Source organism: Balaenoptera borealis, assembly GCF_965194805.1.
Source record: "Balaenoptera borealis genome assembly, chromosome: 17".
NCBI lineage: Eukaryota > Metazoa > Chordata > Mammalia > Artiodactyla > Balaenopteridae > Balaenoptera > Balaenoptera borealis.
Window position 1 is genome coordinate 15381528 of NC_138876.1, and position 27565 is coordinate 15409092.

Sequence of the window (27565 nt, forward strand, 5' to 3'; positions counted from 1 at the left end):
ACTTCTGTATTACTATCTGCAAATCAAGATACTATTGCTTATGTCATGGGTTTTGTCTTAGAATTAAATATGCTAATAGGAGTGGCCTGAGGAACTGAGCTTGGCTCTGGTTTTCTCACTTTTTGTGCCACCTGAAACAGCACTTGGTGTTACTGTTGTTTTCAGGCCAAGACTTACCGTTGGCTTACACCAAGTTTGTGGTCATTTCAGATCCCAGGGCTCTTCATTTGAGCTTCTGCCAAACCAGATCTACCCAAACCTTGTCAACTGAGTTTTGGAAGCTAAATCCAGGTCACCTGTATTAAAGTTTATCATGCTGGTTTTGGCCTGCCATCCCAGCTTGCTCCTATTTTTACTCTGCTGTTTCTGCATTAAGACTATCAACGTAGGGACTTGAGCCAAAGGGTCGATTTCAGCACTCAACTGAACTCAGGAGACCCGGGATCTGGTCTCCATCCAGCTCAAATCAGCTACGTGGCCTCTTTAAAGTGTTGTCATCTTCCTGGGATTATTTCCTCACTAGGGAAACGAGGGCTTTGGGCTCCAGTGTTGCTCCCATGGCTCCCATTTTATCCTTTTCTCACTCACATGGCCTTAATGCATGTTCCAGTGTCCCCAGAGCAGCCACTTACCTGTGTTGCCTTTTTGCTCCTTGGAATTGCTCTCCTTTTCCTTTGAGAAAAGAGGGAGACGAGATGATGGACACTGTCTTGTCTCATTTATTAACCCGGACTGCTAACAGTTCTAATTCAATTATCTCAGCCCTCTGCATTTTAAAAGAATATGCAAACAGTCCTCAGTAGCCCCCAGATGAAGCCTCACTGTAAAGACCTAGGACTTAAGTGCAGGGAGATGCCCTGCCCTAGAGAAGAGGTGCCCACACCTCCAAAGCCAGTGCCACCAAACTGTAGGCGTCCTCGTCCTCTATGTGCAGCCTCCTCTCAGCCGCTGGGAAAGCAACCCCTCTCCCCACCATTCTTCCACATCCCTGGAGCATCACCTCAATCTGCAACTATGAGTTTTATGGGCTGGCATGTTGGGTTGTTGGATTTGTCCTGGGACTGGGGAGGTTAGCAGAGAAAGAGGAAAGGGCTGAACACTCACCAGAAGTGGTAGTGTCCATTGTAGTAAAACGAGGGTGTTTGGAAGCAGGGATTAACATTTAGTTTGTTTATTTAACTATATGTCAATATTCATGGATAGTCCTAGATGAAGAAATTATGGTCTTTCCAAATAAAGAATCAGAAGAGTTCCTATTCAATAAAATATGATGATAACATCTGAATAACTTTCCTTTCCATTTTTACTCAAGGTGAGAAGTCTTACCAGATTCAGCCACTGAGCTTTTGCCTGAGTCTCCAGACCCACTCCCCACTGGTTCTCTGGCTTTGTAACTCAGTCCCTTTCTTATTCCATGTGCATGAGTCCCTGCTGATTATTCCCATTTGCTAAGGCCAAGACCTCTGTCTTTACTTTGATAATTTCCCATATGAACTTAGAAATCTGCTGGAGACCTGGAGCCCTTTGACCTGGAATCTCCAGGTGAACCTGAAGCCCCCTTAGCTGATGCCCACCTGTCCAGAGCCCCATTTCTCTTGGCTAGACCTCCCTGAGGTGGGCAGATTCCCTGGATGCCATGATAGACTGCACATCCTGCCAGCATTTACAGCAGAGCCTGTGTCCTAGGGCCAGCTCCAGCCAGACAGTAAGGATTTGGCAGTTCTGGACCCTTGGTCCTTTCAGGTTTTGTACCCTTCAGCAGTTAACAGAACCACACCCAAGTAGGGCCTACCTATAGCGGAATTTAAAAGAGGGGACAATGCAGGGTTTGGGGTTGGGGAGGGTGGTAAATGGTGCTGTGTTCTTATCGAAGCCCTTGACTGTCACAGCCAGGAGAGAATTTACCTTCTGTGCTTTCTTCAGGGAGGCATAATATTTCGACCACCAGTCAATGACGTTTTCAGCAGATTCGTCCGCTATGGTCCTCTTTCTCCTTTTAGTAGACCTCTGAGAAGGTTTCCTGGCGTCCTGACAAGGCATGAAGGATGGATTGTTAAGTGTCAAGGATCTGCATGCTGGTGGCTAAGTGGTTTACTAAGGAAGAGGACATGTAGGTACCCTCGGGGAAGTGGATGGAGGTGTCAGCAGGTTTTGTGATTGCAGCTCTCTGTCCCTCTTAAATAAATAAAAGTTTAATAATCTGTCATCCATTAATGAGTTTATCTGACATTTATCAAGCAGATATGAGACTTTGTGGTTGACATTGGGGATGTAAGCGGTAGACATCATCCCTATTTTTGGGAAGCTTCAAATTCAGTGGAGGAGACAAGCCGGCTACATGATACAATGTGATATAGTAGAAAGGGAATTAGCTTCTAAACATAATAGAAACAAAAATAGAAACTTTATGATTCTCAGTTTCCTCAACTAGGAACAATAATACCTTCTCACTTCACTGTCATGAGGATTAAGTGACATAAGGCAGACAATCCCCCTTTAGCATCACTTCTGATTTGAACAGGTGCAAATAAATGACACCTACAACATAAGTGATGGGCGGATAGGAGAAGCAGTGTGACGCATACGTGGCAGAGGGGAAGCATTTGGGGAGAAAGCTGTGTCATGCCAAAGTCATCGTGTACTTTTCATCCATTTGCTCTCAGACATCTCTCGGGTACCTACGATGTGCCAGCCACTCTATCAAGTGCAGGGGATACAGAGATATTTTTAAAAATCATCTTTGACCTGGTGAAACCCACAGTTTTATGGTGGCAACAAACAAACTGAAATTTGCAACATAACGTGGCAGGTACAATGCTGGTGGGATGGAGAGAACCCCGTGGGCTGTCAGAGAGTCACGCTGAGCCTGGATGAGATGGGAAGAGCCTGAGAAAATAGCCATTCATCTACCTTACCATGCCTTTTATTTCAGCTTTTACAATATGCTGGGCAGGTCATCTCTTAGGACTTTCTTAAACCTGCTTTCTTCTTTAAGTCAGTTGCTAGATACACCAGGATTTTGCACTTAAAACTATGACTTAAAAGATGACTCATGTCCCCATTTTATGGTCTTGTGTACTTATCCATCTCTCCTCCCAGAATCTCAGCTAACTGAAGATAAGTCTCACTTTTATTTAGACCAGAAGACACATCTTTTTGGTCCCACGTGATGTTGTACAAAGTAGGTTCAAAATATTTGTGGAATAAGCCTCGATGAGGAAACCATTGTTTTTCCAAGCTGATGAATTAAGAGTTTCTGTTCAATTAAATACTGCTGTCACATTTGACTAGCACTTTAATTTCACATACACTGACTTATCTGGTTCTATGACAATGCTGTGAAATGGGTATCGGTGTCCCCATTTTACAGATGAAGAAACTAATGCTCAGAAATGTGAAGTTGCTTGCCATGGTCACACAGCTAGTAGGTGGGAGGATTAGTATCTAAAACCTCCTGAGCAAACTCTAATGTGCCTTGTAAATATGAAGAGGGATGACATTCCGACCTTAGCTTTTCCGTCTTTTGGTGGCTCCTGGGCTGCAGGTTTGTGTTCCGTCTCCAGCATAGGGGATGAGTCAGGGATATCAATGAGGCTGGCTGCCTGAACCTGGGCCAAGTTGGGTACCACTGTGGGAGGCGGCCCAATATCCACAAAGATTTGATCTGTTGGGAGCTCCTGAGCAGAGCTGGGGGTCTCAGAAGGCTCAGTGGAAATTAATGAATCTGAAATAGCCAAAATGAAAGTACATTGGGTCAGGACTTCCCTGGTGGTGCAGTGGTTAAGAATCTGCCTGCCAATGCAGGGGACACAGGTTCGAGCTCTGGTCCGGGAAGATCCCACATGCTGCGGAGCAACTAAGACGGAGCGCCACAACTACTGAAGCCCGCGCACCTACAGCCCGTGCTCTGCAACAAGAGAAGCCACTGCAGTGAGAAGCCCGCTCACCGCAATGAAGAGTAGCCCCCGCTCACCGTAGCTAGAGAAAGCCCGCGCACAGCAATGAAGACCCAATGCAAGCAAAAATAAATAAATAACTTTTTTTTTTTTTTAAAAAGAAAGTACCTTGGGTCAGGCAACTGGGCTACAATACAGGGTAATCATTTCAGGGACCTCATACTGGGAATCAGACAGACCTGGATTCAAATATGACAAGTTCCTAACATCTCCGAACCTCATTTTCCATATTTATAAAATGAGAGTAAAAATACCCATGTCATTGGGAGATAAAAGAGCTCATGATGTAAGGTGTCTGGGGCATAATAGGTACTCAACAAGTGACTGTACTTATTATTGATCCCTCAGAGTAATTTTAAATAACTGTGGTCATAGGAATCGTGTTTATCAAGGTTTAGGACACATGTCCTCTGTGTTGATTGCCTTCCCCCAGTGTGTTAACCAGGGGAAACCTTGGAGGCTGCAGAGGTCTGTGAACTCCCCAAGCATTGGCAGAACTCCGGGCACCTGAGTCCATGTGCATGATAGGGAGCAAGGCTATGTCCCTGGACTTTATGAGATTTTTAACTGAACAGCTGGTCTGTGTCACGGGTCCTCTTTTCTCCATTTGTGCTGTAGAATTCAGTACTTAGGAACACTGCCCAATCAAGAGCCTCCATTTCTGCCATGGCCTTCATGCTACTGCTGACTTTTCAATAGTAAATTCAACCCAACAAACACTTAATAGGCACCTACTCTGTCCTGGGCACAGAGATGGAGAGATCAGTGGGACAGAATAGAAAGCTTAGAAATGGACTTGGGGCGTATGCCAATTTGATTTATGAAAAAGATGACAGGACAAATCAATGGGGAAAGTTAGTAGACTCTGGGGGAAAGAAAATGATGTACTCTATGGAGATAAATGTAGCTGGATCCCTACCTTAAACCCTTTAAAGATCTTTACTTCTATTAAAGATCTAAGTGTAAAATATAAAAACATAACACTGACACATGAAAATATAAGATCTTTGTGACCAAGGGGTGAGAGAAGGTTTCTTAAACAAGAGTCTAAAAGAATAAACCATAAAGTTTAAAATTCAGATGGATATGATTACATCAAAATTAAGAATTTCTGCTCAAAGATGAGGACTATAGACAAGATTAGCAGTTATCAGATTAGGGGAAGATATGACCAGTATCACTAGTCTACAGATATTAACATCTAAAATATACAAAAAAGAAAATTAAAGGAAACACATAAAACATGGGCAAAGTGTATGAACAGGCAAATCACAGTAGGGAAAATCAAGATGGCGACAAGCATATGAAAAAATGTGCAAACTCAGTAGTACTCAGAGAAATCCAAGCTAAAATTAAAATTAGATACTACTTTATATCCATCTGAGTGGCAAATACCAAACACCAAACAAAATGAAACAAAAACTCAGAAAGTTGGATAATAGCAGGTGCTGTTGAGGAGGAGGGAAATGGGACTTCAGAGCAGTAATGGCAGGAATAGACTGGTGTAGACTGGTATAGACTGGTATAGACTGGTATAGACTGGTGTAGACTGGTGCAGACTGGTGCAAACCAGTACAGCTCTCTGGAGCACCCAAGGGAAGTACTTAATGAAATTACATGTACACATTCCCTGCGAGCCAGTAATCTCTCTCCTGGGTGTATATTCCAAAGAAAATCCCACACAGGATTCGCCCTCAGCAAACACACACAGCATGTTCATCACAACATTTTCTGTGGAAGTGGGGAGTTGGAGGCAGCCCAGTGGTCCAATATGAGGGGAAAACAAAAGCGAAGTGGGGTAGATGCAGCAGGTCATGGTAACAAGGGAAAGTACCCACGGCAACATGCATAGATCTTAAAACATAGCTTTGAGTAGCAGAAAACCAAATGAAGATTATCGTATCATATCACATACAATATATCAATTAAATAGATTTAAATTTTACAAGCATCAGCAGAGGCGGGGCCCACAGTGGGGAGGAGACTGGGAATAAGGCCTGGGGGGCAGTGGATATAATGAGACAGAAGCCTTGCACAGACGAGTGATGATTGTACAGCATGAAGTGAGAAGCGTAATTAACTCGACTCTGCACCTGAAATCCAAAACAGAAGAAATTACAGTAACATCAAACAAAGAAAAATGTCAGGGTATAGGGGCAGGAGGGAGCTGAAGTCACATTCAAAGAAGCCTTCTTAGAGGAGTTGACCCAGATGTCAAGCTTAAAGTCAGAACGAGGCAGCTAAGAAGTAGAGGGGACCGCAGGAAATTCTTCAGAAAGATCCTGCAGGCACCACGGTTTTGTAGCCCACGGCGCTAGAATCTAGAAGGAGCTTCCTACCTTGCACAACTTGGGCTCCATCCACCTGTGAGGTGAGGGCAAGGGGCTCCCTGGATTTACACAAAAACTGTTTCAAGCAGTTGATGGTGTAGGTGCCCACGAGGGTGCTCCTCCCAAAGGCTCTCCAGTCCACCACGCAGATGCTCAGGGGTGGGTGCAGAAGCTCGTTCTCAGGCAGCTCCTGCAGGGAGAGGCCGGGGTGAAGTGGGGCACTGCCTGGGCTGACCTGCCTGGGGGTAGGACCAAAGCAAGCCAGGCACCCATCCTTCCTCTGTCCCTGCCTGTCCTTTCCCTCCAGGTCACCCCTGCAGCTCGCCAGAGTCTGGAGCACTGCCTTCTCAAGCCAGGGAGTCATTACCCAACATAGGAGGGATGGCACTAACAGTTCACCCCAGGTGTAAATCGCAAAAATCACACACTCCCAAATTCTCTATGGCAGTAGTCTTCAATCCTCTTACTTTGTCATTACTGTATTTATCCGAACTTTCATCTCAGATGAACATTAATCCAGAACCAAGATATAAAGCAGATGAGAATTGAGCCATTTAAGATGGAGCTGAGCGTGAGGGGCCAGCACCCCATCCATTTCTTTACCCTGGTGAACCCCGAGGCTCAACAAAGTCTGATGTGGAAGGTTTGCAAACACAGTACGCATTCTTTAATTCTAGTCTTTCTTGATTCAGAATCTGTGTCCATTGGAGCTGACTGGGTTAGACAAAGCAAACTTTGACTTCACAATTGGTTCCAAATCAGAGCACAAAAAAGTGTTGAAATAAACAAAAGCACAGGTGTCAAACATTGCTTTTGACACGCTATGTACAAATAATTTTTTAAAACTCTAACCATTGTAGTAAGTTCCGTGACAGTATCTTCCAGGCCAGTGGTTCCCAAACTCCAGTGTGTATCAGAGTCACCTGCAGGGCTTGTTAAACCAGAGGTGTCTGAGCCCTACCCCCTAGTCCCAACAGTCTCTGGTTCAGTAGTTCTGGGGCAGGGCCTGAGAATCTGCATTTCTAATAAGTTCACAGGTGATGCTGATAAACTGGGGGCCACACTTTGGGAACCACTGTCAACCTTCTTTGATTTACTATATGATCTACACCCAGAACCTTTAAAAACAAAACAACAACAAAAGTCTGTTTTATCCCATTCTGAAATTCTGGCTTTTTACTGAATTAAACTGTTCTTTCTCGTGAGTAGTGGGGCACCTGAAACTCTGAAACATCTCCCCAAGTCAGGTTCAGGAAGGAGTGGGTCGCATCTATGGAGATGAAGGGAATGAGCGGGTGGGGGAGGGGAGGGGAGAGACCCGCACCACTTCGAAAGCATCTGCCTGGACGCTGAAGTTTGGGTTGTTCTGGTAGCTCTGGATCACACAGGACTTGACTCCATGCCCCCCACACTCGATGAGGACCTGGGGACGATCCACCGAGAGGAGCTGCACCTTCTTCATTTCTCGGACTCCCCAGAAGAGAACCTGAGGAGAGGATGGCAGGGCTGTCACACAAAGGCCCAGGGAGGAGCCAGCAGGTGTGGCTCAGGTGTGGGAAGGTCAGCCGTGCCAGCCTGAGAACCACAGGGTGTTCTTCCAGGAAAGGATGGGGCGGCTCCTTGTGGCTCCGTCCCATCAGCTACGTCTCCTTCCCACCCCTCAAGTCCCCGGACACAGTGCAGGCATGATTGCAACGCACCAGTGCCCTTTAGTCCCAAAGAACAACCCAGTCCTTCCGGGCCCCATACCTCCACTTGGTATTTACTCAGCACTGGCCGGATGCTGGCAGGAACAGGGTAGATCTGGGTGACATCGGGTGGGTCGAGGGGAGGGAGCCCTTGCAGCCCAGACGCAGGGACCTACCACACGGATCAAGCGCTGGTTAGACATTGGGAGAGGTAAGGAAAATGAACGCTGCCACACAATGACCTCATTGGCAAGACTGTCACTGTTTTAACCAAAGGAATGTTTCCAGCTTAAAATGTATATCAAGATGATGCATTTTATCACAGTGAATAATTTCTTAATTTACAAATGCATTCATTCACAAGGGTAATCAACATTTAGTGAGCACTCACAATGTGTCACAAATTAATAGTTTCATAAGCTTTCAGCAAGCTCACAGTATAGAGAAGAGGAAAAAAAGACAGATAGATCCTCATAACCTCATTGTATTTCATTCTTTTCATTTTTTCTTGAAAATTAATTACATAAACACTTATCTGAAGTTTAAAAAGAACAATAAATTAATTTTAAAGCTTCATATTAAAATTTTGGAAAAGCAAGTTTTCAATTCATAATATTTTCTAATATCCTTCATACTTATTCTTTACCCTTTGGGTAATTTAGAAGTAGTCTCCTTAATTTCTGAATTTATGGTGTTGTTGTAGAAGTATTGCGTGATTTACAGAGTGGTCAGAAAAATGTACTCTGTAGGATTTTAAACCTTTGAAGTGTTTTGAATGTTATCTGACAATATTGGAAGCAAAAAATTCTAGTAACACCTTTGCAGATGATTTATTCATTAAAGAATATAAGCAGTATATGTATAGGAATAAACATTTTAAAAAATCTCTGGTATCTAAATGTTTGCAGATATTATAGAAATAGGAAATAAGTAAACCTATAGACATTAAATAATAACTGAAAAATTATGAGTGGTAAAGTAATGGTTGAATGTTCTGAGTATGTAGGATAAATGCAAGTATTTTACAAATGGCTGAAATCTAATTTTTTTCTGTCATTAAAGTATACATATTCAGTCAAAAAAAAAAAATGACAGGGGAATTACAGCTGTAGAATAGAGAGGGGGCTCTGATCAGATTCCAAATCTCTGAGACTTAACTATCCCCCCACTGTGCACTACAAGAGATTGATTTAATCACATAGAGACTAGTCATAATCAGTGAAACAGAAAATGAAGTCTTTTAAAGGCAGAACTCCAGGAAAAGGTGTTATTTCCTGTGCATTTGGAGTTAACAAAACCACAAGAGGACAATTGCTATGCTTTATTGAAATCTCACACAAAGGACTTAGAAAGTCTCCTAAGGAGAGGGCCTTTCTCATTTGTGGGGCACCCCACATTACCTTCAAGACCTGGCTCAACATGTACGTCTTTCAAGAAGCCACCCTGATTTGGTCCCAGCCACTGTGGCCATTCTCCTAATCTTCAGTCCTTGGAACACAGTGTGTCCTCTCTGGAGGTTTAGTGCAGAAATTAGTGGACTGAGCCCGGAAACCAGGCTCTGCTGTGTGACCCTGCATGAGTGCCTTTCCCTCTCTGGGCTTCAGATATTGGGCCAGCTGACCCTTCAAGTCCCTCAGGAGCCAGATGTTCTATTAAACATTGCTTGGGAGCAGGAGGTTTTCCTCGCTGGGGGAGTTTGCCTGACTTGGCCAAGAGGAAGCCTTTGTTTACTTTATTATTCTCAGACTCTCAAGTAATGCTCCAAAACCAGTGAGTTCTTGATAAATGTTTATTGGCTGACACACATTAGCTCTCTATGCTCGAAAAAGCCTAATTGCTCATCAAAACCTGCAAAGCACAAACATATCACCATTTCTTTTTCACAGACATATTCTAGCTGGCAACGGCAGATGTGGTTCAGTTAATTATAAGAAAGCCCAGAAAAAGAAGACAGCAGTCACTGCGAATGCCAAGTAGGCTCAAGATAATGAAGCTGCAGAACGAACCAAACCAGATAAAGGAGCTGGGAAAAGGTGAGGTGAACACTGCGGGGCGGTGAGGAGGTGAGCGATCCAGGCTGCAAAACATCGCCTCCCTGGGAAAGCCAATTGCTCCTGTGGCTCCAAACATAAAGCCACAAAAACAGCTGTGATGGTGGCACAGGATGGGATGGTGCCTCTGGACGTGCTTTTAAAAGTACCATACGTTTTGCTTGTCTTGGGGCCTTTGTCTTCAAAAAATTTACAGATTAAGGGAGACAAGCTATAAACAATTGCCTTTATCAAAGCCTAGGTTTGGGACTTCCCTGGTGGTCCAGTGGCAAAGAATCTGCCTTACAATGCAGGGGACGTTGGTTCGATCCCTGGTCAGGGAAGAAAGATCTCACGTGCCGCGGGGCAACTAAGCCTGCACGCCACAACTACTGAGCTCGTGCACCTCAACTAGAGAAGCGAAAACCCGCACGCCACAACTAGAGAGAAGCCCAGACACCTCAACGAAGACCCCGCGTGCTGCAACTATGGCCCAATGCAGCCAAAAATTTAAATAAATAAATAAATCCTAAAAAAAAAAAAAAAAAAGCCTGGATTAAATGGAAAAAGAGGCAAAGTGACGTAGGATGGAAGAGGAGAAAACATTTGACTGAGGTGGGGGAGGGGAAGCTGCCTGGAGGAGGCAACTCTTGTCCTGAACTGTGAGGATGATCAGTTTCCTAAACAGGTAAATAGGGTGCAGGGGGTGGAGTCGGCAGAGCAGGGACACATTTCGAAATAGGGTGACAGCATGGCTAAAAGCAGAGGAGCACATTTGTGCGGTGAGGTCTGAGAATTCAGAATAGTCTGCTGTAAAGAGGCCACAGTATGTGCAGAGTAATTGTGCTGCAGTGTGAGCCTGAAAAGGCAGCTTGAAGACAAATTAATTTGGGGAGAGCTTAAATGCTAAGCTATGGAAATCTGACATTCTCCTATGGGCTAGATTTTCTTTTCATGAAATATTAAGAGTTACCATGCAAAAAGAAAATATTTGTACTCACAAACATTTGGGAAATGTTGAATTTCAAAAAAGAAAGAAATTTCAAAAGTTTCTTTATAGCTGACTTCTCAGAGTCTTTACTATGGTAATGGGCATTTCAAAGTCCCAAGAGGGACATAATATGAAGAATTTCCCAAACTTTCTTTTTACTGTATTTAGAGGGACTCGTGTTCCAAAGATACAGATTTCAGGAAATGCTCCTGGAGATAAGAAACAGACAGCCATTGGTGATGTCTAAAGAGGAGAGTGGTATGGTGGACTTGTGTTCTGGAAGGAATGCGAAGGATGAAACAAACAAGAAAGAGGAGGAAGCTAGGAGACCAGGAAAGAGGCCAGTGGAACAATCCTGATGCGAACGAGGGTCTATGGGAACAAGGGACAGTCACCTGGCTGGAATGATTGGCTTGCTCGTGGATACAAACCCAGAGTGAAGAATTACAGCTGAGCCTGAATTCTCAAGGCAGAGATTCTAGGAGAACAGGGGGGCAGTGGGCCAGGACTGGGAAAACAGGGTCAGCTAGCTGGGTAGAGGAGGAAAATGGAGGTAAGGAATTCAGTCTGGGGCACTGGAGAACCCAGGTACTACACACTTCTTCTGAGACAGGGAAGCCTTTCAGTAATGGAGACAGACGGGCTGAAGGTAAACCACCCACAGATGGAAAGTGAGAGCCGCTGGCGACAAATGAAGGTGTTTTCCAGCTCCCGCCTTCCTGGAGTGTAGGAGATCCACATGCTGAGACAGTGGCATTGATGATCAAATTAATTTTTGCACACGTAATCAACTGAGAGGAAGTCCTAATGAAACCCTAATGAATTGTGTTTCTTAGGGTGCTTGCCTCTGACACCCCGCTGTCAGGAAGCAGCAGTATCTCTAACTAGTCTGCCCAGCTCATTGTGGAGGGAGGGAGGGAGGATCAGAGGTGGGACCGTGGAACTGGGAGAAAGCCAGGCCCTCAGAGGGCTTGTTCGGATCAGCTGGTCCAGCCCCTCATTGATGGATTAGGGGACTCCCTTCAGGAAGCTTCATGCAATGAAAAGAGCAGTTGACTGAATCCCATCCAGTTAACCTGGAGCCTCATCTTTCTGACATGTAAAATGAAAGCATTGTACTGAAGCTGGTTTTCCCAAATCAGTCATTCTTCTACCACTTTTACCATCTGTGTTATTATCTAGTAAACATTTTCATTAGATATAATTTCATTTTTAGAAAAGAAACTTCAAGTTGCTACGTAAAACAAGTACCACTGGCCATCAATGGAAAGTAACTTTAAAAAGAAAACCAACAAAACCAAAATAATGTTATTGGAATATGTCATGTGTAGCATTTCTTAAAATTTCTTTTCACTATGTTTGGAGGGGCCAGTGTTCCAAGAAGCAGACTTTGAGAAATGTTCTTGTAGATAACATTGATGTTTCTTTAGAGGCATTGAAGCTGAAGCCTATGCTTTCTTAAAAAGAAAGGTTGCAGGTTAAGAAACGTAATATTCACAGATGGGCATGAGACTTTCTTCTAAAAGTAGTTAGAAGGATCCAAAAAGGCAAAATTCCATTTACAACAATATGGATGGGCCTTGAGGGCATTATGCTAAGTGAGATAAGTCAAAGAGAAAGACAATACTGTATGATCTCAGTTATATGTGGAATCTAAAACAAAGAAAACAAACACAGAAACAGAGAGTAGATTGGTGGCTGCCAGGGGTAGGGAGGTGAGGAAAGTGGGTGAAGGTGGTCAAAGGGTACAAACTTCCAGTTAGAAGATGAATAAATTCTGGGGATCTAATGCATAGCATGGTGACTACAGGTACAATACTGTATTGTACACTTAAAAGTTGCTATGAAAGTAGATCTTAAAAGTTCTCACCACACACACACACACACACACACACACACACACACACACAAAAGGTTAACTATGTGAGATGATGGATGGATGTGTTCATTAATCTTATTGTGGTAATCATTTTGCAATATATACATATATCAAATTATCATGTTGCCCACCTTAAACTTACACAACGTTATATGTCAATTATATCTCAATAAACCTGAGGAAAAAAAGGCGACACTCCCTCGACATTAATTCACTGTTATTTAATGCTCTACCTGGTTTCAACCTAAGATTTTGACAACCTAAGATTTTTCAACCTAAGATTTTGACTCGTTGACAGCCTAAAATCACCTGGACTCTCAATAAAGGAAAGACTGGACCAGCTGATTTTGAAGATCCTTTTCAGGGCTGACAGTCCATGTTTCTGTGCAACACACATCTATCTGGTGAGAGCTGGTTCTATTAGACTCTCACTTGGTTGATCATCCTGGAATCTTAGAAGCTAAGACTTGTAAGACAAAGATTTCCCTAGTCCATCTCTCCTCCCCTCCTAGACTACAACCATCACAGAGCTGGAGCTGACGCCTGTGATCCTGCTACTCTGTCCCTTTAAGAGCTCATCCAGCTTCAGTTCCCTGAGAGAGGTCGCTCTTTCTCCAAGGCAGCCACTCCAGCCTTAAAAAGTTCTTCCTTAAGTGGAGCAAAAACCAGACGACAGTCAAAGGCTGATTGGGTGCACTTCAGAATTCATCTCTGTAGTCGTATGCAACTCCCAGGCTGCACACTTGGGCAGTTTGGATTTGAGTACAAGTGAGTCTAACCCCAGAGCTAGCTGTTCCCGACCTCTAATGCTCTTCAGCCTCTTCAGCTCCCGGGGGAATCTGTGTACCTGGATTCTAGGCTCCGACCTGCCATATCCAGCAAGCCATTACCGTTCTATCCAGCTCAATTTCTTCACCTGAATAAATAGATGGGACTAGATATTTTGCTTTAATATTCCATGGTATAATAATATTAATAATAATAAAATAGATAGCATTTGTTGAGTGTTGATTCCACGCCAGGCACTTTAGGCAGGTTAATTATCATCTCCATTTTGCAGGTCAAGCAGAGAGAGATAAAGTAGCTTACTCACGGTCGCACGCCAGTACGTGGTGGGAATGAGATCCATATTCATGGGATCCAACTCTGGCACCTTCCCTCTTACTCATTTGGTACATCTTGGGAATGTTTGTCTTCTAGTTTCTCTACTAGAGATCTTTTAAAATTAGGATTTCTGGAAAATGTGCTTTCCTAGAGAGGGATTGATCTGACCCAAAGGGTAAGTGCCACCTGCCCTCAGTGACTGGGATGGTCAGGGAGAGAAATCTCTCTGGTACAGGCCCACCTGGTCATTTCTTTGCAGGTCATCACTCTGTCCCATTTGGTCCTTGACTGGACAGCCAGACTTGAGAGGCTCAGCTTCCCTCCCTAAGTATCCTGCATTTGCTTTCTGAAAAAGTCCTCCTAGACATATGTTCATAAATTCCCCGATGTCTTAGTGGGACAGACTGAGAACTCGATGCCTTTGGGAAACTTTGTGATACAGTGTAAGGAGCAGAAGACTTTAAAGGTCTAAGTTCAGTTCTCAGCTCAACCACCGACTAGCGGCATGACAAGGTAAGTCAGTCAATTACATTAATCCTCAGTTTACTATCTGCAAAATGGGAATCATAATCCCTCCCTCAATAGGATTGAGGGAGGTTTCAGTGTGATGAGAGGTATGTGAGGCAGCAAACACAACACGGGGCACATGGGAGTGTCCACAAACGTTTGCTCTCTTCCCCTTTTATATCCTCCTGTGGTCTGTATGGAGCTCAGGGTCTGACGCGTAGGACTGCTCAAGCATTGCTGGCCAAATCCATACGGACCTTTCATCCTGGGACGCTGACTTGCAGCATAGAGGCTCTGGGAACAACCCGTCACCTGAGTTCTTAAGTGGCATCTCCCAGATCCCCAGAAGGAGCCGTCTCCAGACACAGGACAGCAGGGAGGGACCAGGCATAACGTGATGGACATACACTTCCCATGAGGCTGCTTCTCTGGCCAGGTAGACTAGATAGACGGCTAGTGCAGACATCACTTCTGGTTCACTTACCTGCAGCAGTTCAAATACAGCAAGGAGGTCCCCTCCAGAAAGGTTCCCGCAAAAGATGGGGTGGTAACACAGCCTGGGGGGCTCATAGCCCTGGTCGGCTAGCCTCACAACAGGAGCAGCCACGGTGGCACCCAAATATTCTGGCTTCCCCTAGGGCAGAAAAGAAGTGAATTTTTGCCCCTGGTGGTCATCTACCTGGTTCTGATCTGCGTCAGTGTGATTTTGTAATTAATCTTCACAAGACTGTCAGCCTCAGTGTCTCCCTCCTGCTACTATCTCACTCTCTTCTTCTGCTAAGCCCCTCTCACTTCTTCCCACAGGCTTGGGGAGCAGCAGAATCCATCTGGGCTCTCAGGGAAAACTCTAAGAGGGTCATCTTAGGGGCTTCCTGGCTCAAGGCTGTCTTAGGGGTTATCCCTTTCCTCAGTGTATTGAGTTCAGTGGAATAAAGTAAAAATAATCACCCAGGGTACACTTGAAGGGGAAAAGGAGAAATAAGGTGGCACCAAATATTCCAAAAGATCTCCAGAGCAGGGAACCATTGTGGCTGGGAACACAAGTTTGGAGTCCAGGCAAACGTGAGCTGGAGTTCCCAAATCTACTGCTTTGGAGATCTATGGTCTTGGGCCAATTACTCAACCTTTTTTGAACCTCATGCTTAAAAAGAGCATAGGGCCTTGTTTACAGGGCCATGACGATTAATGTAAAGATGTATGTGCTTTCCACAATGACTGGTATACCATAAGTGCTCAATCCATAGTACTGTGATGAAGATGGTGGTAATGATGGTGATGATGGTGATGGTGACTAAGGTCAGCATGTTTAAGTAACAGAGCAATTTTGCCCTATTGTTCTCGGTAGTAAAAGAGGGTATTAGAATAGCTTTGTATGTATGTATAGGAGGTAAGTTTTTCTAAGAACTATTTGATGAGGTCACCTCCTTCCTCTTCCTCATCCCTGCTCCCAGGAGCCTAAGTCCACATTCCCCCATGAGCAGCGTGGGGCTGGAGCGTGGGGTTGCTTTGCTATTTATCTCAGGAACTGCTGTAATGTAAGCTCCATGCAGTCAGGATTGCCTGTTTATTCACTGCTGTATCCCCTGGCACAGGGCAGGCACTCATTACATATTTATTGAGTGAAAACTCTTGGATAAATGACCTCCAAGTCCAAGGGCAGTGCCCACATTTTCTTTGGCTGAGGCTGGGTTTTAGTACCTGCACTACTTCATTGCCTTTGGACACACGAACAAGCATTTGCATTCCCGGCTGTAGAAGGAAGCTTGGTTGAGGTGGAAATGGGTTTAGCTCAGTCACACTTAAAAACTAACAAAGCGGGGCTTCCCTGGTGGCACAGTGGTTAAGAACCCGCCTGCCAATGCAGGGGACACGGGTTCAAGCCCTGGTTCGGGAAGACCCCACATGCCAGGGAGCAACTAAGCCCGTGCGCCACAACTACTGAGCCTGCGCTCTAGAGCCCGCGAGCCGTAACTACTGAAGCCCACGCGCCTAGAGCCCGTGCTCCGCAACAAGAGAAGCCACTGGAATGAGAAGCATGCGCACCACAACGAAGAGTAGCCCTCGCTCGCCGCAACTAGAGAAAGCCTGCGCACAGCAAAGAAGACCCAACGCAGCCAAAAATAAATAAATTTCATTTAAAAAAAAACCCTCCAATAAGCTTTTGAATCTGCTGTTTCAGGACACAGACATCTTTGGAGAGAAAGAGGTTTGGATAACATCATAACAGAAATGAGACTGAGCTGAATGCATTGTTTCAGGGCTCGGAAGCAACAAGCAAAGAGAAAAAAAAAAAAGGCCCAGTTACAAATGCTGAATCAGTGACAATATATCCATTCCTTCCAACAGGCGAAATCAGTAAAGACGTTCTATTTTCAAAAGGCATGGACATTTTTATTAAGCAACAATAGGGTATAGAACTAGCTGGGGGCTGGGTATAATAATTATATTCCTGAAGAAGTATATGTGGACTGAACTTTTGTGAACCAGATTCTATTTTAATTGCAATCCAAAGGGAAATCTAAGCAAAAAACCCTTTAGTAAAGCAAATGATCATCATCAATTTCCCAGATTCTGTAAATCAGTGTTTTCCCAGGTGAGGACTGCCTCTGGGCATAGTCACAGGCTGGTTAAATAAAGGAAGTCAGTTGAACAGGGAGTTTTTAGCAAGGCACAGTTTGAGCAGCCCTGGGACACTCACCACTGTGTCACTGTCATACAGCTCCACCACCACTAACGGCGGGGATTCTGCCAGCTCCTTCTGGTCTCCGTGCAGCACCAGGTCATTGAACAGCAGCATCTGGTTCCAGGTCGGGGAGAGGGTCTGGGGAATGACCTGGAAGTTGGGGCCAAAAGAAAAGCAAAACCATCACTCGACTGGGTTGGAGGGGGCTCCATGAAGGGTAAAGAGGACACATCCTCATCATCATTGCTCACTTATTCAACATTCAAGCAACAACGGAAACTGATGTACTACTGAGTATCAGATGCTAGGGATGCAGATTCCCTACGCTGGAGGAGCTTATATAAGCTTCTTGAGTAGAACTCCCACCTGATTACCACCCTATTTGCAAGCATAATTCCAACTCAATCCTCCCAGCGGTGCTGTGATGATAACACCAGCTACCCTTTATTGAGCATGTACTGTGTACTGGCTGTGGTACTTCACATACACTGTCTTGCTGAAACTTCCCAACGATTCTGGGAGGTGGAAATGTAAACCAAGGCTCACTTGCCCAGAGCCGGCACGTGGCAGAACTGGGATTCAACCCAGATCATCTGGCACCAAAGCCCAGGCTGCTAACTTCAACCATCCTCACCAAGTAGATGCTCATATTATCTCCATTTTATGAAAGGGCAAACTGAGGATGGGGAAGATCTAGTGATTCTTCACTGTGAACAAATAAAATTTTGTCATCAAATACTCGAAAGTGGATTTTCAATCTAATATTCCTTACATGGAATTGTACTGTTTTGTGGATATTTATTTGACTGCATTGAACTGACCAGGGTCTTCAAAATAACCTTCACCATTTTGCATGACATCATTCTTTCTTCCATAGCAAATTGTGACATTGGAAGTTGGCTGCACCCATTATGCAGATGGAGAAACCAAAGGACAAAGAAGGACAACAGCCCACATAACTGGCTCAGAACCATGAGTGTCTCACCCAGAAGTGACTCAGATTCCCCTGCCAGGCCATTCAGGTGGTACCTTCAGAAGGTAGGGTGTAATGAGCTTGCATCCTCTATTTAATTGGATGTTTGGAAACATGCCACTTTCATAGAGCTAAAGGCTAAGGTTGCTTGCAATATGGGTGCCTGTACCTAGGCAGAAACTGCCGCATTCATATATGAGGCCAGTTCTGGAAAGAGGCCACAGTCACAGTCTCCTGTGCAGGCAAATGAGTGATTTCTCAGGTTAGCACAGACTGCACAGCACCTGCTGTGTCCTGAGGAAATTTCCACACCACCTCTGCACTCCACTCTTACCTCTCACCATTCTCTCCAGGAGGGATTGGAGAGAGATCTGGCCTGAACTAACTACTGCTTAGATTCCAAAGCCCAAATAAAACTGTCATCTCAGAGTTTTACATCAAGAGCCATTTCTAGTCATGGCATTAAATCATTTGCACTGTGGTTGCGAAAGAATATTTGTATTGCTCTTTTTTATGAGTCATAAAAATATGCATTCCACAACTTCCTTCCTTCTTTGCTTTTTGCCTTTAGAGTATTTTATGCCTCAGACACAGTGAGGTTTTGAACATAATGTTTCAGAGAAAAATCTTAATTTTTTGGACAGGAAAAGAATGGCTTCAACCAACCTATGAACAGCAGTTAAGGCATTGCAATGCAAAGTTCCCCTGTGTCGGTGACTGACGTCACAAAGAACTATGTGTTTTTATGTTGCTTTTGAAAATAGAAATGTGATCTTTTTTGCAACCTGCACCCAACAGTGTGACACCAAAGCAATTTATGATTCTCACAGCATCTTTCCTATAGAAATATTCTGATGGCTTCCTTGGCACTTTGGGCTGTAATTGCCACTTGATAAGATTCCAGAGGCCAGCATTCATTCTTTCATTCATCATATATTTATTCCTTCAAAGTGCTAGGCTCAGTATTAGGCATTAACACAGCATCCTGTGCTTAGCAGGTATTCAATAGCTACTTGCATGAATAAATGAGTGGATTTTGGCCTGCCCCATGATTAAAAGGACGATGTGGCCACCTTCGAGAGGTACTGAAAGGTTCACCCAAACAAAATACACTCTCCCACTTCTCTGCCAAGGTGAGCACAGCTCACCTCACTTCCTCGGGGCTTCCTTAAGGAGTTGTGCTTTATAAACTTGTTCGGTGACATTGCTGGAGAGATTATGGTAACACTTAAATTTAACACTTTGAAGAAGGAGTGAGATACCATGGATGGAGCGTGGCTTTAGAATCAGAGATCCCCTGTAATGGAACCCTAGTTTTACCACCTGCCTATGTCCAACTTGGGCAGGCGATTTAACCTCTCTGATCCTTAGTCTTACTCATTTCAATGGGGTTAGCACCCACCTTGTAAAGTTGTTATGACCACTGTCTAAGATAAAGTGTATTAAGTGCCTGGCATACAGCAGGTGCTCAGTAAGTGCTTGCTGTTCCCCCACCCCCACCCCAGCCACACTCATTTATAAATGAGTAAACATTTACTGAATACCTACCATGTGCCAGCGTTGGTCACCAGGGTAACTCGTATCTAACAAGAGACCACCGGTGTCCTCAGGACTCAGCGTCAGTCTGTTTGAAATCTCAGCTTCCATGCCCCCCACCCTCTAAGATCCCCTGTCCTTCTCTTCTAAGCCTCCCTCTCAGCCACGTAGTCCTTCTCCCTTTCTATCCCCAAAACCTTTCTCTTTGGGAGCTGTCTCCCTTTCTCTTTATCCTATCATCACAAGATTTCCAAGTTCTACATCCTCAGTGGCATAGCCGGATTCCCCTCCTGAAAGATTTCGTACCATTAAGTCACTTATAAAGGATTGGCTGCAGGACCCTGCCTTCAGAGATAGTTCTCCTTGAGCAACATGTGGTCCATTCAGAGAAGTGCTACCAGGTGTACGGTGGACCAGCTCAGCTATGACTGCAGGGCCCCCAGGCTCAGCCTTCCCCACCTTGAAGAATGCACGAGTGGGGCATGTCACACACAGATCAGTCCCACCGAGGCAGCACACACTGAAACAGGAGAGAGAAACCAGAACCCTTTCTTACCAAAACAGAAGCAGAGTGGTTAAGCAAAATGACTTGGGAATTGGACCAACCTGGGTATCCATCTTGGCTCTACCATCTTCTAAATAAAGAGTCTCCAAGCCATACCTTCCTCATCTGCAGAATGAGTACACTAATAATACCCACCTTTGGGCTGCAGTTAGACGTAACCAAAATGCATATAAAATGCTTAACATCATGCCTGTCACAGAGGGAGTTTTTAATAAATGACAGCTATTATTATTAGCAAAAACTAGGTACTTGGTTCAAAAGTATGGAGGCAAAGTCCAGGGTTCAACAGAACTTGTTTTCCCTTTCAAATGATTTTTTGATAAACAAATGTCATCTGTTCCTTTGAGATACGCATCTAAATCAAATGAACACACTGTATGGAGATGCAAAATAGAAGGAGAATTACATAGCAGCCAAGGGAGCTCACTCAAACCCCCTGCCCCACCCAGAGCCCTGAGATCACCTCTGAGGGCTTGGAACTCCCCAGCTGTGCAGGTAGAGGAGGCCTCCAGGGATTCCGCACCCTCCCTCTTTTTTTAACCACACTGTGTGGCATGCAGGATCTTCGTTCCGCGACCAGGGGTCAAACCTGTGCCCCCTGAACTGGAAGCTCGAGATCTTAACCACTGGACTGCCAGGGAAGTCCCAGGGATCCCCCTTTGAGAATCCCATTTGTTTTTGGTGGGAAGCCTCAATGGCAATAATAACGCAGTCACACAGGAGCTGTTATAAACAAGGCACTGTACTGGGTGTTTCACCCTCTGGGAGGTATATACAATATCACCATCCTTATTTTACAGATGAAGAAATTGAGGACAAAGAGGATTTTGCTGTCACACAGCCAATAAATGGAAGGGCTCAGACCTGAACCCAGGCACTATGGCTCTAGAGTCTATACTCCTAACCACTGGGCTATGTACTACCTCTCAAAACACAGGGAGGAGAAAGGAGTCTGAAGTCTTCTCGTTTTCATGCTCAGTCACCTTCCCTCTGAGGTCTCTCCCAACTTCCCTCCCAGGCAGAGCTAACCCCTCTCTCCCTGTGGCTCTTAGAGGTTCAGTACTATGGGGTTTATCACAGCGTGGCTGACTCGTCTGCCTAGGTCCACTGACAGAGCACTGCCTAGGTCCACTGGATCATACACTGTGCACGAGCAGAGTCTGGAAGATGGCGGTGCGGGAAGACGCGGAGTTAGCGTCTCCACACAACTAGGGCGACTGCCGGCTGCTGGTGGGAAACTCTGACCCCTGAGGAGACAGGAGGGACCCCAGAGTGAACCGGTAGGACAGAGGGGGACCGAGGGGGGAGGAGAAGTGGAGGCCAGACAAGACCGGTGCCCCTGAGGCCGGGGAGATCAGGAGAGGCAGGAGAGGAGTGGGAGAGGAGCGGAGGGCCTGGGGAGCCTGCTGAGCTCCCAAGCTGGTTCCGCCTGCTCCAAGGCCCCTCCAGGCTGCGTGGGTCCTTGGGGACACTACATAATGATCAAAGGATCAATCCAAGAAGAAGATATAACAATTATAAATGCTTATGCACCCAACATAGGAGCACCTCAACACATAAGGCAAATGCTAACAACCATGAAAGGAGAAATCGACAGTAACACAATAATAGTAGGGGATTTTAACACCCCACTTACACCAATGGACAGATCATCCAAACAGAAAATTAATAAGGAAACACAAGCTTTAAATGGCACAATAGACCAGATAGATCTAATTGATATTTATAGAACATTCCACCCAAAAGTGTCAGAATACACTTTCTTCTCAAGTGCACATGGAACATTCTCCAGGATAGATCACATCTTGGGTAACAATCAAGCCTTGGAAAATTTTAAGAAAATTGAAATCGTATCAAACATCTTTTCTGACCACAATGCTATGAGATTGGAAATCAACTACAGGAAAAAATTGTAAAAAACACAAATACATGGAGGCTAAACAGTGCGCTACTAAATAACCAAGAGATCACTGAAGAAATCAAAGAAGAAATTAAAAAATACATGAAACAAATGAAAATGAAAACACAACAACCCAAATCCTATGGGACGCAGCAAAAGCAGTTCTAAGAGGGAAGTTTATAACAATACAATCTCACCTCAAGAAACAAGAAAAATATCAAATAAACAATCTAAACCTACACTTAAAACAACTAGAGAAAGAAGAACAAAGAAAACCCAGTCAGTAGAAGGAAAGAAAGCATAAAGATCAGAGCAGAAATAAATGAAATAGAAACGAAGAAAATAATAGCAAAGATCAATAAAATTAAAAGGTGGTTCTTTGAGAAGATAAACAAAATTGATAAACCCTTAGCCAGACTCATCAAGAAAAAAAGGGAGAGGATGCAAATCAATAAAATTAGAAATGAAAAAGGAGAAATCACAACTGACACTGCAGAAATACAAAGGATTATAAGAGACTGCTACAAACAACAATATGCCAATAAAATGGACAACCACAAAGAAATGGACAAATTCTTGGAAATGTACAATTTTGCAAGACTGAACCAGGAAGAATTAGAAAATATAAACAGACCTATCCAAGTAATGAAATTGAAACCATAATTAACAATCATCCAACAAGCAAAAGTCCAGGACCAGATGGCTTCACAGGTGAATTCTATCAAACATTTAGAGAAGAGTTAACACCCATCCTTCTCAAACTCTTCCAAAAAACTGCAGAGGGAGAAACATTCCCAAATTCATTCTATGAAGCCACCATTATCCTGATGCCAAAACCAGAAAAAGATATTACAAAAAAAGAAAATTATAGACCAATATCACTGATGAACATAGATGCAAAAATCCTCAACAAAATACTAGCAAAGAGAATCCAACAGCATATTAAAAGATCATACACCATGATCAAATGAGATTTATCCCAGGGATGCAAGGATTCTCCAATATACACAAAGCAATCAATGTGATATACCATATTAACAAATTAAGGAATAAAAACCATATGATCATCTCAATAGATGCAGAAAAAGCTTTTGACAAAAATTCAACACCCATTTATGAAAAAAACTCTCCAGAAAATGGGCAAAGAGGGAACCTATCTCAACATAATAAAGGCCATATATGACAAACCCCCAGCAAGCATCATACTCAATGGTGAAAAACTGAAAGCATTTCCACTAGGATCAGGAACAAGACAAGGATGTCCACTCTCTCCACTCTTATTCAACATAGTTTTGGAAGTCCTAGCCACAGCAATCAGAGAAGAAAAAGAAATAAAAGGAATTCAAATTGGAAAAGAAGAAGTAAAACTGTCACTGTTTGCAGATGACATGATACTCTACATAGGAAATCCTAAAGATGCCACCAGAAAACTGCTAGAGCTAATCAATGAATTTGGTAAAGTTTCAGGATACAAAATTAATGCACAGAAATCTCTTGCATTCTTACACACTAATGATGAAAAATCAGAAAGAGAAATTAAGGAAACAGTCCCATTTACCACTGCAACAAAAAGAATAAAATACCTAGGAATAAACCTGCCTAAGGAGGCAAAAGACTTGTACTCAGAAAACTATAAAACACTGATGAAAGAATCAAAGATGACATAAACAGATGGAGAAATATACCATGTTCTTGGATTGGAAGAATCAATATTGTGAAAATGACTATACTACCCAAAGCAATCTACAGATTCAGTGCAATCCCTATCAAACTACCAATGGCATTCTTCACAGAATTAGAACAAAAAATCTTACAATTCATATGGAAGCACAAAAGACCCCGAATAGCCAAAGCAATCTTGAGAAAGAAAAACGGAGGTGGAGGAATCAGGCACCCTAACTTCAAACTATACCTCAAAGCTACAGTAATCAAGACAGTATGGTACTGGCACAAAAATAAGAATATAGATCAATGGAACAGGATAGAATGCCCAGAGATAAACCCACGCACATATGGGCACCTAATTTACGACAAAGGAGGCAAGAACGTACAATGCAGAAAAGACAGCCTCTTCAATAAGTGTTGCTGGAAAAACTGGACAGCTACATGTAAAAGAATGAAATTAGAACACTCCCTAACACCATACACAAAAATAAACTCCAAATGGATTAAAGACTTAAATGTAAGACCAGACACTATAAAACTTTTAGAGGAAAACATAGGAAAAACACTCTTTGATATAAACCACAGCAAGATCTTTTTTGACCCACCTCCTAGAGTAACAGAAATAAAAACAAAAATAAACAAATGGGACTTAATTAAACTTAAAAGCTTTTGCACAGCAAAGGAAACCATAAACAAGACAAAAAGACAACCCTCAGAATGGGAGAAAATATTTGCAAATGAAACAACAGACAAAGGATTAATCTCCAAAATATACAAACAGCTCATGGAGCTCAATATCAAAAAACCAAACAATCCAGTTAAAAAATGGGCAGAAGACCTAAATAGACATTTCACCAAGGAAGACACACAGATGGCCAAGAGGCACATGAAAAGCTGCTCAACATCACTAATTATTAGAGAAATGCAAATCAAAACTACAGTGAGGTATCACCTCACACCAGTCAGAATGGCCATTATCAAAAAAGCTAGAAACAATAAATGCTGGAAAGGATGTGGTGAAAAGGGAACCCTCCTGCACTGTTGGTGGGAATGTAAATTGATACAGCCACTATGGAGAACAGTATGGAGGTCCCTCAAAAAACTGAAAATAGAACTACCATATGACCCAGCAATCCCAATACTGGGCATATACCCTGAGAAAACCATAAAGAGACATGCACCACAATGTTCACTGCAGCACTATTTACAATAACCAGGACATGGAACCAACCTAAATGTCCACTGACAGATGAATGGATAAAGAAGATGTGGCACATTTATACAATGGAATATTACTCAGCCATAAAAAGAAACGAAATTGAGTTATTTGTAGTGAAGTGGATGGACCTAGAGTCTGTCATACAGAGTGAAGTAAGTCAGAAAGAGAAAAACAAATACCATATGCTAACAAACATATATGGAATCTAAAAAAAAAAAAAAAAAAAAAAAAAGGTACTGATGAACCTAATTGCAGGGCAGGAATAAAGAGGAAGACATAGAGAATGGACTTGATGACATGGGGTGGGAGGGCGAAGCTGGGCGAAGTGAGAGTAGCATCGACATATATACACTACCGAATGTAAAATAGTTGGCTGGTGGGAAGCAGCAGCATAGAACAGGGAGATCAGCTTGGTGCTTTGCGATGACCTAGAGGGGTGGGATGGGGAGGATGGGAGGGAGGCTCAAGAGGGAGGAGATATGGGGACATGTGTATGCATATGGCTGATTCACTTTGTTGTGCAACAGAAGCTAACATGGTATTGTGAAGCAATTATACTCCAATAAAGTTCTATTAAAAAAAAAAAAAGAGCAGAGTCTGGTCCCCCGGCTCCCCCGAGCCCAGCATGGGACCTGGCACAGAGCAAGCGCTCCACGTGTGCTGGTGAAATTGACAAGATGCTAGCTCACGTTATGCTCTCAACCTGAGTGTCATCAATCAAAACGCCATCTCCCAGGTCACGGCCTCACTTTGGGGGGAAATGTCAGCCCTCTTAACATCAGCCAATGTAATGGCCACTACTCATCAATCTCTTTGTACACTTAACTTTTTGCTTCTTCTCAACAGTCCTATTTTAAGAAGACGAACTGAGGTTTAGTGAGTAAAGGCAGCTAGAGAGTAGATGAGGTAGAACGTGAGCTCAGGTCTCTTTGTGTCTTAACTCTAACTCCCAGAGGTGGGCAAATCCTTTACGGAGCTTCCCTCCCTCAGAACAGTGAATCCTCAGAGAACAGAGTAAATCCTTAGAGAATACGATCTAATGAGAAAAGCAGCCTATTGGATGTGCGCTGATTAGGGCCCCTTTTCACATGTCCGCACTCAAGTATACAGGAAAGGGAGAAAGCCAAGGAAACAGGTATAGATCCACCTCCTTTAATCCTCACAGCGTCTGTCTGGAAGTAGTATTTTCCAGAGAGAGACACTGAATCACACAGGTGTTAAAAGTGTGCAAAGTCCCCCAGCTAGAAGTACAAAGTCTAGGGCTTCCGGACTGCAGAGCAGGAAAGCTTTCCTCCCCACGAAGACCCCTCAGCAAAGACTGCACCAGAAGCCTCATGCAAGTTGTCTGAGCTGTTTGTTCATCCCACTGAACTTGGCATTGTGCCCATCACTCCGGCAGGTGCTCTGGGTGCCAGATCCCTTTCTTCCTCATCCCGCTTTTCCTCCCTCCCTTCCTTCAACTCTGTTACTTGCTCTCTTGGCTTCACGACAACAGATCACATTGGATCAGTAGACCTTCCCAATGTCTGGCCTGCCTTGTGCCCATGCTTTTGAGTCTGAAACGCTGAAACACCTACACCCTACACACCCAGGGACACAAGTATTTGCAACGTGCCCCTGTTCTTTTCTTTCCTGGGGTTCTGCTGTGGCTCGGCTGTGGGCTGCGGGGAGAAAGCAAGTGGGCTCCCCTGGTTACCTTCGTGGTCTGGCAGTGGGTAAGGAATGTGACCTTGGCAAAAGGGTCTGAAAGTCCGTTGCTGTCGGCTGCGATGAGGCCCCGGGCTTGGTACATGTGAGCTCTCAGCTGGAAGACATGCCGGTCTGTGGACAAATAACGGGAAGGGGTGGCATTAGCGGGCTTCTGAGGAACAGTGAGTGCGAGTGGGTGTCTGTGTGTGATGCTCACTTGTGGGTGTTTCCGGAGACAAAGGAGGCCACGGGCACTGAAGGCCTCTTAGACCAAAATGGACACAGGGAAGAAGGGGGAAGAGGTCATGTTCATGGGTACTTTGGAGTCAGGCATTCTCCTTGGTGCATTCACCACATTGTGGGATTTAATCTTCATAACAAAACAACCCCGTGAAATATATATCATTATCTTCATTTTATAGATGAGGGATATGGTTCATAAAAAGGCTAAAATACATTTCCAAGTTTGCAGAGCTAACTAATTCCAGAGCCTGGATTTCATTTCCGTCAGATTCCCAAATCCAAATCTCTTCCTACATTTTTTAAATCTATATGCAAAACAGCAACAGACTCACAGACATAGAAAACAAACTTGTGGTTACCAAAGGGGAGAGGGATGGGGGAGGGATAAATTAGAGGTATGTGATGAACAGTACAGACTACTATGTATGAAATAGATAAGCAACAGGATATATTGTACAGCACAAGGAATTATAGCCATTATTTTGTAATAACTTATAATGGAGTATAATCTGCAAAAATACTGAATCACTGTGCTGCACACCTGACAATGATATCATATTGTAAGTCAATGATACTTCAATAAAAAAATTTAAAAATACCACATTTC

The 27565-nt window shown here is 43.8% G+C and overlaps 1 protein-coding gene across 1 annotated transcript in view; it reads right to left on the reverse strand.

The window, feature by feature from the left end:
• Positions 1–27565, reverse strand: part of FER1L6 (fer-1 like family member 6) — a 124991-nt gene that overhangs the window by 37011 nt on the left and 60415 nt on the right. The window contains exons 20-28 of the mRNA XM_082363035.1: positions 26723–26847; positions 17184–17318; positions 14970–15119; positions 8036–8146; positions 7611–7772; positions 6296–6476; positions 3507–3724; positions 1906–2028; positions 633–672 (exon numbers count right to left, since the gene is read on the reverse strand). Of these exons, the coding sequence (XP_082219161.1) occupies positions 633–672; positions 1906–2028; positions 3507–3724; positions 6296–6476; positions 7611–7772; positions 8036–8146; positions 14970–15119; positions 17184–17318; positions 26723–26847 (1245 nt within the window). The remainder of the gene's footprint in view (positions 1–632; positions 673–1905; positions 2029–3506; positions 3725–6295; positions 6477–7610; positions 7773–8035; positions 8147–14969; positions 15120–17183; positions 17319–26722; positions 26848–27565) is intronic.